The sequence below is a fragment of the Ranitomeya variabilis genome, chromosome 2 (genome assembly GCF_051348905.1).
Source record: "Ranitomeya variabilis isolate aRanVar5 chromosome 2, aRanVar5.hap1, whole genome shotgun sequence".
Lineage (NCBI taxonomy): Eukaryota > Metazoa > Chordata > Amphibia > Anura > Dendrobatidae > Ranitomeya > Ranitomeya variabilis.
The window spans coordinates 732717864-732731138 of record NC_135233.1 but is presented as its reverse complement, the minus strand read 5'-3'; the positions used below and the strand labels follow the sequence as shown (position 1 = coordinate 732731138).

Below are 13275 nucleotides of genomic sequence, written 5' to 3'. Positions count from 1 at the left end.
TTGTTTCTGGTGTCCTTTGACAGCTCTTTGGTCTTCACCATAGTGGAGTTTGGAGTCAGACTGTTTGAGGGTGTGCACAGGTGTCTTTTTATACTGATAACAAGTTTAAACAGGTGCCATTACTACAGGTAATGAGTGGAGGAAAGAGGAGACTCTTAAAGAAGAAGTTACAGGTCTGTGAGAGCCAGAAATCTTGATTGTTTGTTTCTGACCAAATACTTATTTTCCCCCATAAAATGCAAATAAAATGATAAAAAAACAGACAATGTGATTTTCTGGATTTTTTTTTCTCAGTTTGTCTCCCATAGTTGAGGTCTACCTATGATGTAAATTACAGACGCCTCTCATCTTTTTAAGTGGTGGAACTTGCACTATTGCTGACTGACTAAATACTTTTTTGCCCCACTGTATATACTATATGCAGGAGGAGATGACACACAGATATATACTATATACAGGAGAGATGACACACAGGTATATACTATATAGAGGAGGAGATGACATACAGGTACATACTACATACAGCAGGAGATGACATACAGGTATATACTATATACAGAAGGAGATGACACACAGGTATATACTATATACAGGGGAGATGACACAGCAGGTATATACTATATACAGGGGAGATGACATACAGGTATATACTATATACAGGAGATGACATACAGGTGTATACTATATATAAGGGAGATGACAAACATGTATATACGGAGGTGAAAATGAGAGGTGTGAGGTGAAAATGAAAAGGTGTGAGTGCAAAATGAGAGGAGTGAGGGAAAATAGTGGAGTGATCGGAAAATGACAGATGTGAGGTCGAAATGACAAGTGTTAGGGGGGAATGAGAGGAGTGAGGGGGAAAATAAGAGGAGTGAGGGGGAAAATGAGAGGTGTGAGGGGGAAAATGAGAGATGTGAGGGGGAAAATGAAAGATGTGATGGGGAAAATGAGAGGCGTGATGGGAAAATAAGAGAAGTGAGGTGCTATAACTAACCACAGATATTTACTATGCCCAGGCAACGTCGGGCTCTTCAGCTAGCTTAGATTTACAATCTCCATGCTTTTCTCATGGTCAACTTTATGTGGCCTGTTCAAGAGTTGGAACAGCCAAAAATCTGTTTGTCTTTGCACCTGAAGGAAAAACTAAGAATGTCTTTAATCAAAAGGCTCTCGAATAAGTAGTAGAAGATTACTTCACATTACTTGGCCAATTTAGTTAAATCTGTGTGGAATATCTCTGGTGTTGAAATATATGTTGTAAAATGCTTGTATTAGCTTAGTTTTTGCCTTTTAATAATTACATTTCTATCTTTGTTTTGTGGTTTTTTTGTGCAGAATAAATTTTTGTTAACACATTCTATTTTGCTAACAGCAGTTATTACCCCGGGCGAAGCCGGGTAGTACAGCTAGTATTTTATAAATATGAGAATTTAGTAATATTATCATATGTTGAAACATATTTTATTAGTTATATCTTTAACATATACATGAAACACCATATACAGATACGTTTCAGCTCTTTCTGTTGGTATCAGTTAGATACATATTGATCCACATTTCTGAGTGAGAGAAATGACTGCATTTTGTAGTCAAAATCAACAGGCCTTCTCTGAGGCTCCTTGTATTTGAGAGTCATCTTGTTTCCAAGGTAAGTAATCAGTCCACAGCACTCCGTAAATTGCTCCATTTTTTTCTTGTATTTCTTCCGTATATAATCTGAGTTCCGTGGATTATATGCTAGAAAAGTACAGGTTGAGTTAACAAGAATCCTTGAAGAAGACATAGAGGGAACATATACTAAAGTCTATCTTATGGCAACTAAATACATTATAATTCTGAAGCATCAAAAAGCAGTTATACATTGTGGCATTCTTCTGTTATTTCTGCTAGAAATGGAAGAATAAATTAAACTGGGTGTTACAAATCCCATTTTCAACAGAGCTTGTTACTACATTGATATTGATGAACAACTGCTACCAGTGTGAGACTGAAGGAAGATGACCTACCAGGCTTGGACTGGCCCCCAGGAGAATCCTCCGTTGGGCCTCTGTCCAAGAGTGGGCAAGCACCTTCTTATATGAGCAGTACTTGGCACTATATACTTCAATTGCTATGTACAGACAAAGGCAGCATCATATTCATTTAACAGTGTACTCAGTTCATTGTTATATGAATTTGTTATTGAGGGTAATGTCACATTTGCATTTTGCTGAAAAGTGGGATCCTGGAGTTAGTTATTGGTGGGCCCATGGCATTCCAGTTCCTACTGACAAGTTGAATGGTAACACTTAGTTGTCAGTTCATTCTTATATTTCAAAGAAGGAATAACATAGAAACAGTGCAGCACAATCCTTCTGGAAAAATGCTTTGTAGGATATACAAGTATATACTACAAAGGGCAAGTTAGAAGAGCCAAAAGATCTGCTCTAAGAACCATGTAACAATATCTAACTATATTTTTTGTGCTCTCTTACCTTTAAGGTGATATGCAATATACAGCAGGGCTGACCGTTTTACACTTAAAAATGGATACTTTGGCTTTAAACAGCCAACATCATTTAATGCTTTTATTATAGCATTGGCTGCCCCCTAAACAATAAAAAGAGAGAACAGAAATTTTACAAGCTCATTTCAAAAACAATAGATGTGTACTCAGAATGGCTGCTACCAGCAAGTGATCCACTCTTCCTTTGCAAAAATTTTGAGCCATCTACTCCAGAATATTTGCAAGATTTGCTTAACCCTTCACCACCAAGCCTGTTTTCACCTTCTTTACCATGCCAAATTTTACAATTCTGACCAGCATTACTTTATTAAGTAATATCTCTGAAACGCTTCAACACATCCTAGAGATTTTTATATTGTTTTCTCATGGAACATTGTACTTCATATTCCTCATAAATTTTGGATAATATCACTTGCATTTATTTATGAAAATATGAAAAATTTGACAAAAAAGTGTGAACATTTCTCAATTTTCCAACTTTTAATTTTTATGCCCTTAAACCAGATAGTTTAACACCACAAAATAGATAGTGAATAACATTTACCACATGTCTACTTTACATCAGAATCATTTTTGAAACAGTTATTTTTTATTAGGATGTTAGAAGGGCTAAAATTTATCATCAATTTTTCATGTTTCTAGCAAAATTTAGAAAACCAATTTTTTAGGGACCATATCATATTTGAAGTGACTTTTAGGGGCCTATGTGTGACAGAAAATACCCAAAGTATCACTATTTTAGAAACGGCACCCCTCACAGTGCCCAAAACCACATTCAAAAAGTTTATTAACCCTTTAGGTGATTCACAGGAATTAAAGCAAAAATGTTGATTTAACCTCAGATTTTTTCAGTTTCACAATGGTAACAGGAGAAAATGGATTCCAAAATGTGTTATGCAATTTCTACTAAGTACACAGATACCTCATATTGTAAGGTTTCTGGATGTTCCATGGAGCCTGTTTTGCCCTCGTTCAAAATGGAGTCTGGTACTTCGCCCTGTTCTTGAACTTCCTGTCTGTATTGTTATTTAAGTCCGGTTCGAGAAATATTCCTTGCCTGAGTATTTTGTTTGCTGTTTGCTGTTGGCTTCTGAGCTTCCAACTGGCTTGCTTCTGGAGTTCCTACTGCTCAGCCTAGATGTCCTGAAATCCCTCCAGCAACAGGCTTGCCCCTCAGAGAAGTAACACTGGGGAAAATGATAGCTGAGCTGAACTCAAATGGAGTATGGGATAGGGATAAATTGTGTTTTCCGAGGTCCCTGTTCCCAGTCATGGTGCAAGCAGTACATGGCCTCACTCATGCCTCAAAAAGTCACATGTGTACCATGGTAAATGCCTTCTGGATCGCTCCTGGTTTCAGTTACGCAGCTGCAAAACTCGTGCAGTCCTGCCTCATCTGTGCACAGCACAACCCAGGTAAAACAGTAAAATTCCCTAAGAAAGCGACACCCAGGCCTCTCTACCCATTTCAGAGACTGCAGATTGACTACATACAGCTACCCAAGGTAGGAGTGTATGAATATGTCCTAGTATGTGTAGATCTCTCCTCTGGCCAGAAGCCTATCCGGTAACATGTGCTAAAATGACACTTAAACTTAAAAATTCAAAAGGCCATGACAGAGACAGGAAAGAATTGGGTAGAGTGCTTGTCTTTTGCACTCTCTTCAGTCAGACACACTCCAAATAGAAAGACAGGTTTGTCTCCTTCTGAAGTCCTGTTTGGTAGTGCCCCAAAGATGCGTCTATAGTTTCCATAAGTACTACAGCCTATGTCCAGGCCTTGCAGAAAAGACTTAATTTGGTGCATAAACATGTGTTCTCATCCATTCCAGATCCTAATGCCAGTGCAGATGAGCATCAGCTGAATCTAGGTGATTGGTGGTCATACACAGACACGTGAGAAGGAGTCTAGATCCACAGTTTGAGGGGCCATACCAAGTATTCCTGACAACACCTACCTCTATGAAACTCGAGGAGGGACCAACATGGATCCATGCCTCACATTGCAAAAAAGTGGACCAATCGCCCAAGTAATACACATCCTTGCCACTATCTAATTAACACTATTATGTATAGTAAATGGGCAACAGGCAGCAGTATGAATTGAGGGTTGAAGTGATAATATTGACCCTACATGTGCCTCACAGAATTTTATACCATTGGGCAGTGTAGAAAGAATAGGTACATTTTGATCACTAAAATGTTGTTTTACCCCAAGTTTTTAATTTTTATAAAGGCTAATCGGAAAATACGGACAACAAAGTTTGTTGTGCAATTTCTCCAGTATGCGCAAATTTCCTGCATGAAATCAGGAAATACTTTTTAGACCAAAATTTATTTTGAGCCCCAAATTTTACATTTTCACACAGGGATGTCATGGGTATGTCAAAAGCTGCAGACAGTAGCACTGCATCTAGCTGCAGAAGGTCTCTGCGTTTCGCTTTGCAGACGCCTTCTTAACCCTTCTGACTCTTTGACTCAGTGGCAACCTTTCTCTGACTCTAATTGACACACCTGGACCTGGGTGTTTATAGACTCCCAGCCTGCTGCTGGAAGTTGCCGGTGATATTTCCATTTTCCCCTGTCGAGGCTTGGAGCTATAGCAGTCAGCTATCTTCCTCTTTGGTATTGTTGGAGGACATCTGCATTACATCTCGGAGTCTACTCAAGATAAGTGTTCCCCTTGTTCGACTATCCCTGCTGTCTTTAGTGGTAGTGGGGATTGACTAGTGCTACCCCACCATTCTTTAAGTAGGGCTGATTGCCAGGGTCAGGCAGGGATTAGGTTCCTGCTCGGCAATAGGTGCAGAAGCTATATAGGGATGTTTAAGGCAGACAGGGTGACTTTAGATCTGCCTAGGGGTCTCCTCTTCCCCTTCCCTAGTGTTGGGCTCCCTTCCCCTCAACCCTTCATGATGCACTTAGTCTTTCCTACACTGTGCGTGACAGGGGAGATAGGTAAAAATTGCACCAAAATTTGACACACAATTTTACTAAATGTGCAATACTCCATATGTACAGTACTGCTTAGCCATGCAATGAGACTTGGGAGGGAAGGAGCACTATTTGACTCTTGGAGAACAAATTATCATAGGACAGTTTTTGGACTTCATATACAGACCCCCTATGTGCCAGAAGAGCAGAATTCTACCTCATGTGACCCTATTTTGGAAATTACACTCCTATTGGAATTTATCTACAGGTGTGGTGAAGATTTTGACTTCAAGGGCGTTTTCCAGAAACAAGCAGCAGTGGATGTTTCTGAGTGAAAATTGCAAATCCACCATTGTAGTGCCTATACATTGTAGTGCCTGTACACTATGGCCAGTTCATGCTTCTACAGACATACAACCATAAATTAAGAGGGCTCTCATCACTACAGAAATGCCAAACATATTAGAAAAAAGAGAAAATCGAGTCTTTGAGATACCCTGAAAATACAAAACATTTTATTAATACAAAACATTGTGAATAACAACATACTTTAGAAAGATATGCAAAATGACAACAGCAATGAGAACAATGGCGAGTTGTCTGCTGCCAGGATATCAAGTGACGGTCAGAAAAGCACTAACCCACATGAAACAAATAATGCTCACGTCATCATATGCTTTATTACAAAATTAACATATATCTGTGCTTTGTGCACTAACCAAATCTAACACACCTAAAAATAAATGACAGTCATATTCCTCACTACAAAGCAAACAGATATCTATAGGCCCGTCGTGAGGTGATCTCCAGGGAGGTGAGAATGTTGAGCCTGGGCGTCAATGAGGAGTCGATGAGCGGTTGGTCCAGCCCTATTGTCCTTGTGTCGAAGCCAAATGGAGTGGCGCTTCTGCAACATTTACAGAATGCTTAATGAGGTGTCCAAGTTTGATGCATATCCAATGCCCCGGGTTGATGAGCTTAATGAGAGGCTAGGGTCAGCCAGATATATCACCACCCTGGACCCAACGAAAGGGTACTGGCAAATTCTCCTGTCTCCAAGTGCCAAGGAGGAGACGGCCTTCTCTACACCTGATGACTGCTTCCAGTATACCGGATGCCGTTCGGACTACAAGGAGCCCCAGCTACCTTCCAAAGGGCTATGGACTGGATACTGGTCCCTCACAAGAAGTATGCTGCCGCTTGGACGACAGCGTGATCTTCTGCCCGGATTGGGCAGAAGGTCAAGGTGGTACTAGATGCGCTAAGGAAGGTAACATTTACCATAAACCCAAAGAAGAGGCAAAGTATTTGGGCTACATCATTGGAAGGGGCGAGATTAAGCCACAAATAGACAAGGTGGAGGCAATCCAGAAGTGGCCTCAGCCCCAAGAAGCAGGTTAGTGCATTTCTGGGAAGTGTGGGATATTATCGGTGATTTATCCCAAATTTTGCCATGATAGCCCTCCCCACTGACTGATCTTCTCAAGGGCACAAAGTTGACGATGGTCAAATGGTCCTCTAAAGCAGAAATAGGAGGGGAAGATAGTGCAGATAGAGACCTGGGCACAAATAAGGAAGTTGGGGGTGGCGGTGGCATGGGGGGTGGGGTTAGAACAGTTAGTAATTTAAGAAAGAATAGAGGTACAGAGAGTAACATCAAGTGCATGTATACTAATGCCAGAAGCCTCGCCAACAAAATGGATGAATTAGAACTAATGTTGTTGGAGCATAATTATGACATGGTGGGGATATCTGAGACGTGGCTGGATGAGAGCCATGACTGGGCTGTTAACTTGCAGGGCTATAGCCTGTTCAGAAATGACCGTACAGATAAGCGAGGGGGTGGGGTGTGTCTGTATGAAAAATCGACCTTAAAACCCATCCTGCGTGATAATATAGGTGAATCTAATGAAAATGTAGAGTCTCTGTGGGTGGAGATAAGGGGAGGGGGAAAAAATAATAAATTACTGATAGGGGTTTGTTATAAATCTCCAAAACTAATGGAAGCAATGGAGAATATCCTCGTAAAGCAAATAGATGAAGCTGCGACTCAAGGAGAAGTCATTATTATGGGGGACTTCAACTACCCTGAAATAGATTGGGGAACAGAAACCTGCAGTTCCAGCAAAGGTAATCGGTTTTTGACAACTATGAGAGACAATTACCTTTCACAACTGGTTCAGGACCCAACAAGGAGGGGGGCACTGCTAGACCTAATATTAACCAACAGGCCAGACCGCATATCAAATATAAGGGTTGGGGGTCACTTGGGGAATAGTGATCACAAAATAATAAGTTTTCATGTAACCTTTAATAAGATGGGTAGTAGGGGGGTGACAAGGACACTAAACTTCAGGAGGGCAAATTTCCAACGGATGAGAGATGATGTTGGTGCAATTAACTGGGACGATATCCTGAGACACAAAAATACACAAAGAAAATGGGAGACATTTATTAGCATCCTGGATAGGACCTGTGCACAGTATATACCGTATGGGAATAAACATACTAGAAATAGGAGGAAACCAATATGGCTAAATAGAGCTGTAAGGGGCGCAATAAGGGACAAAAAGAAAGCATTTAGAGAATTAAAGGAAGTAGGTAGTGAGGAGGCATTAAATAAATACAGAAAATTAAATACATTCTGTAAAAAGCAAATCAAGGCAGCAAAGATTGAGACCGAGAGACTCATTGCCAGAGAGAGTAAAAATAATCCCAAAATATTCTTTAACTATATAAATAGTAAGAAACTAAAAAATGACAGTGTTGGCCCCTTAAAAATAGTCTGGGTGAAATGGTGGATGAGGATGAGGAAAAAGCCAATATGCTAAATGACTTTTTTTCATCAGTATTTACAAAAGAAAATCCCATGGCAGACAAAATGACTAGTGATAAAAATTCCCCATTAAATGTCACCTGCTTAACCCAGCAGGAAGTACAGCGGCGTCTAAAAATAACTAAAATTGACAAATCTCTGGGCCCGGATGGGATACACCCCCGAGTACTGCAGGAACTAAGTACAGTCATTGATAGACCATTATTTTTAATCTTTAAAGACTCCATAATAACAGGGTCTGTACCACAGGACTGGCGTATAGCAAATGTGGTGCCAATATTCAAAAAAGGGGCAAAAACTGAACTCGGTAATTATAGGCCAGTAAGTTTAACCTCTACTGTGGGTAAAATACTGGAGGGCATTCTAAGGGATGCTATGCTGGAGTATCTGAAGAGGAATAACCTCATGACCCAGTATCAGCACGGGTTTACTAGGGACCGTTCATGTCAGACTAATTTGATCAGCTTCTATGAAGAGGTAAGTTCAGGACTGGACCAAGGGAACCCAGTGGACGTAGTATATATGGACTTTTCCAAAGCTTTTGATACGGTGCCACACAAAAGGTTGTTACACAAAATTAAAGAAATGGGGATAGGGGAAAATATGTGTAAGTGGGTTGAGAGCTGGCTCAGGGATAGGAAACAAAGGGTGGTTATTAATGGAGCACACTCGGACTGGGTCACGGTTAGCAGTGGGGTACCACAGGGGTCAGTATTGGGCCCTCTTCTTTTTAACATATTTATTAATGACCTTGTAGGGGGCATTCAGAGTAGAATTTCAATATTTGCAGATGACACTAAACTCTGCAGGGTAATCAATACAGGGGAGGACAATTTTATATTACAGGATGATTTATGTAAACTAGAAGCTTGGGCTGATAAATGGCAAATGAGCTTTAATGGGGATAAATGTAAGGTCATGCACTTGGGTAGAAGTAATAAGATGTATAACTATGTGCTTAATTCTAAAACTCTGGGCAAAACCGTCAATGAAAAAGACCTGGGTGTATGGGTGGATGACAAACTCATATTCAGTGGCCAGTGTCAGGCAGCTGCTACAAAGGCAAATAAAATAATGGGATGTATTAAAAGAGGCATAGATGCTCATGAGGAGAACATAATTTTACCTCTATACAAGTCACTAGTTCGACCACACTTAGAATACTGTGCACAGTTCTGGTCTCCGGTGTATAAGAAAGACATAGCTGAACTGGAGCGGGTGCAGAGAAGAGCGACCAAGGTTATTAGAGGACTGAGGGGTCTGCAATACCAAGATAGGTTATTACACTTGGGGCTATTTAGTTTGGAAAAACGAAGACTAAGGGGTGATCTTATGTTAATGTATAAATATATGAGGGGACAGTACAAAGACCTTTCTGATGATCTTTTTAATCATAGACCTGAGACAGGGACAAGGGGGCATCCTCTACGTCTGGAGGAAAGAAGGTTTAAGCATAATAACAGACGCGGATTCTTTACTGTAAGAGCAGTGAGACTATGGAACTCTCTGCCGTATGATGTTGTAATGAGTGATTCATTAATTAAATTTAAGAGGGGACTGGATACCTTTCTGGAAAAGTATAATGTTACAGGGTATATACACTAGATTCCTTGATAAGGCGTTGATCCAGGGAACTAGTCTGATTGCCGTATGTGGAGTTGGGAAGGAATTTTTTTCCCCATGGTGGAGTTACTCTTTGCCACATGGGGTTTTTTTGCCTTCCCCTGGATCAACATGTTAGGGCATGTTAGGTTAGGCTATGGGTTGAACTAGATGGACTTACAGTCTTCCTTCAACCTTAATAACTATGTAACTATGTAACTATGTAATATGTAGGGCACATTTTTTACATAACTATAACATATTTATCGGTATAATATTTATTTCATATTATTTATTTTATGATATTTTTAAGAAAAATTACAACTTTTTAAAGGTTTTTTTTTTACTTAGTTCCATTATGAGACTTGGATGTTTATTACGCTGTTGCACAAGCACTGTAATGCATTATAGCTGTCAGTGTTTCATTGACAGAACACCTTTTAGACCATGCTCCTGGCATTGTCTAACAGGCCACTGTAGCTGGCAGGCCCAGAGGTCATCATTTGACCTCCGGTTGCCATGACTACCAACGGCAGCCCAGGATTAATATATAGGCGTGCCGATTGCATAGGAGAGGAAGCCCCATCCCTCTCCTAAATGCTGCGATCGATATTGATCGTGGCATTTAGGGTGTTAAACAGCCGGGGGGCGGTGTGGGCACTACCCCTGGCTGTGACAGCTGGAGCTCAGCTATCAGTTAAGCCAAGCTCCTGGCAGCAATCGTGCGGATACAGCTTCTGTGCCCCACATGATCACCATGTCATAACTGTACGCCATTGATCAGCAACTGATTCACGATCATGATGTATTGGTATGTCAAAGGTCAAGAAGGAGTTAAAGGTAATCTGTACGTAGGATCAAACCTCCTAAGCCGCTACATGGGCATGCAGGTCATAGAAAGTTAAATAAAAGTATACCTTGATATCTGTGATCAGATGTTTTATTACAGAGAAATCCATATTTTTCTTATATGTAAAAGAGTTGTTTAGATCTATGTACCAGACACAGATCTGCATGAGAATCTGCCTCTAAAGCTTATTTTAATTTAAAGGGGGTGTTACCAGTGTGAGACATAATAACAGATACTCTGCAGTGAGATCAGAACTAACACAGTACAGCAGAAGTGAACTTTGTCTCATTAAAACACATTTTCAGTTGTCCTCTCGTAGTGCTCTCAACTCTGCTGCAGAGCTGTGCATGATTATAACCAAAATAGTGCAGCAGAGTTGAACCTTGTCTCATTGCAAACATATTTGCAGTTGTCTTCTCAGCAAGCTGTCAGCTTTCATCTCACAGGCAACCAGTGGGAGGGGGGGAGAGGCAGTAGAGTAGAGCTGACAGCACTGTGAGAGGACACTAGCCAACAATCAGTGCAGATGGCATAGGCACAACTCCTGTGTCAATGCCGTCCTAATCATGAACATGCACGTCCTGATGCGGCTCGTTTAAAGCACATCAGGACTCACATGTACAGGAGTTTGCATTAAAGGGAATCTATCACCACTTTCTTGGGATATCAGGTAAAAATATCATTCAATTCAGTATCACCTATGCATTATACAAGTACTTTTGATACCCCTTAACTCCCCACCTATGATCCATAAATACCGCTTTTATTCCTCCCGGGGTGTATGTAAATATCCTCGGTCCGGTCCGATGGGCGCAAGTATACTTCCGAGCCACAGAACGCAATCGCGTATGCCGGCGCATGTGCAATACTCTTTTTCAAGTTTGCCCACAGTTGGGCAAAGGCTACTGTGCACGCGCAAAAGGCCATTTGAATGTGCACGCGCCAAAACTATACGCAAATGCAGAAATTCCCCGAAAAGAATGCATAGATCAAGCCAGGATGGGGGGAGAGACGGACAATAAGCCCAGACTGGACTGGACCGAGGATATTTACATACACCGCGGGAGGAATAAAAATGGTATTTATGAAGGTGGGGAGTTAGGGGTTATCAAAAGTACTTGTATAATGCATAGGTGACACTGAATTGAATGATATTTTTACCTGTTATCTCAAAAAAGTGGGGACAGATTCCCTTTAAGGGGTTAAAGAAACATGATGGTGATTTTTTTTCTTAATTTTAAACCTAACTATTTTCATTGGCCTGAGATAATCAGTAACATATTATCACCCCTATTAATGATTTTTAAGAGGATACTTCTAGTGATGAGCAAACATGCTCAGATATGGTGTTATCCGAGCATACTCGTGTGCTAACAGAGTGTCGTCGGCGTGCTCGAAAAATACGTTTGAGTCCCGGCGGCTGCATGTTTCGTGGCTGTTTGACAGCCACAACACATGCAGGGATTACAAACAGGAAATCCCTGCATGTGTTGCAGCGATTGAACAGCCACGAGAAATGCAGCCCCAGGGACTTCGACATATTTGTCGAGAACGCCGACGACACTCTGTTAGCACACGAGCATGCTCGGATAACACCTTATCCAAGCACGTTCGCTGGTCACTTGATACTTCATCTCACAATGCAGCAAAGCACGCTCATGCTATACTCATTGTTTTCAGTATTATGTGGCACTTCAGATACAGCGTAGAATATGGATGTGTGAAAGAAGCCTTAAAAGGAGTTTTCTGCTATGGACAATCCTTACTTGTTAGATGAATCCCTTGACAATGAGCTGTACATCCTTCATCTGGCCCCCCATGTATGGACTGTGCTCAGAAGTTGAGCTTGCACCATTTCTGACAGATCCAGCCTGTTTTACACAGCCCTCATTAGCCTGTAACAGCAATGACCAGAGCTTGCTCTCTTCACTACTGTTATCTGTTTAACCCCTTTCCGACATGCGCCGTACTAGTACTGCTCTGTGGGAATTGCATTCCTGCAAACAGCTGTAAGAGTACTGCACACTGATCGCACTGCCTCACGCTGAGCGCCGCAGCGATCGGGTGTAGGTGTCAACTATATGACATCTGACACCCTGCAGCAACGCCCATGATTGGTGCTACCACCAATCACGGGCGTTTAACCTCTCTGATGTCACTATAGAGGGGACCGCGCAGGGAAGGGATGCATGCTTCCATCAGGACAACACAATGCGATCGCGTTGTCCTGATTGTCTCCATGGAGACCCCCGGCCCCAAGATGGCCGCAGGGTCCTTCCGGGTCCTGCAGGGAAGGTGGTTTGTGAGTGCCTGCTGGGAGCAGATGCTGGCATGCCTCCTTCCCTGCCTATCAGATCCTGATCTGATACTCTGCAGTGCAGAGTGTCAGATCAACGATCTGATGTAATATAGTAATGTCCCATCCTGGGAAAATATAAAAATGTAAAAAAAAAATTACAAAGTGTAAAAATATTTGTAAAAAAAATCCCTAAATAAATAAAAATAAATAAATATTTTTCCAATAAATACATTTATGTAAAAAAA

At 41.2% G+C, this 13275-nt stretch overlaps 1 protein-coding gene across 1 annotated transcript in view; it reads right to left on the bottom strand.

Annotated features, from left to right (window-relative positions):
* Positions 1-1445: 1445 nt before the first annotated feature.
* Positions 1446-13275, bottom strand: part of AK9 (adenylate kinase 9) — a 166724-nt gene continuing 154894 nt past the window's right edge. Inside the window, exons 38-39 of the mRNA XM_077289565.1 lie at positions 2478-2592; positions 1446-1740 (exon numbers count right to left, since the gene is read on the bottom strand). Coding sequence (XP_077145680.1) covers positions 1535-1740; positions 2478-2592 — 321 coding nt within the window. The 3' untranslated portion in view covers positions 1446-1534. The remainder of the gene's footprint in view (positions 1741-2477; positions 2593-13275) is intronic.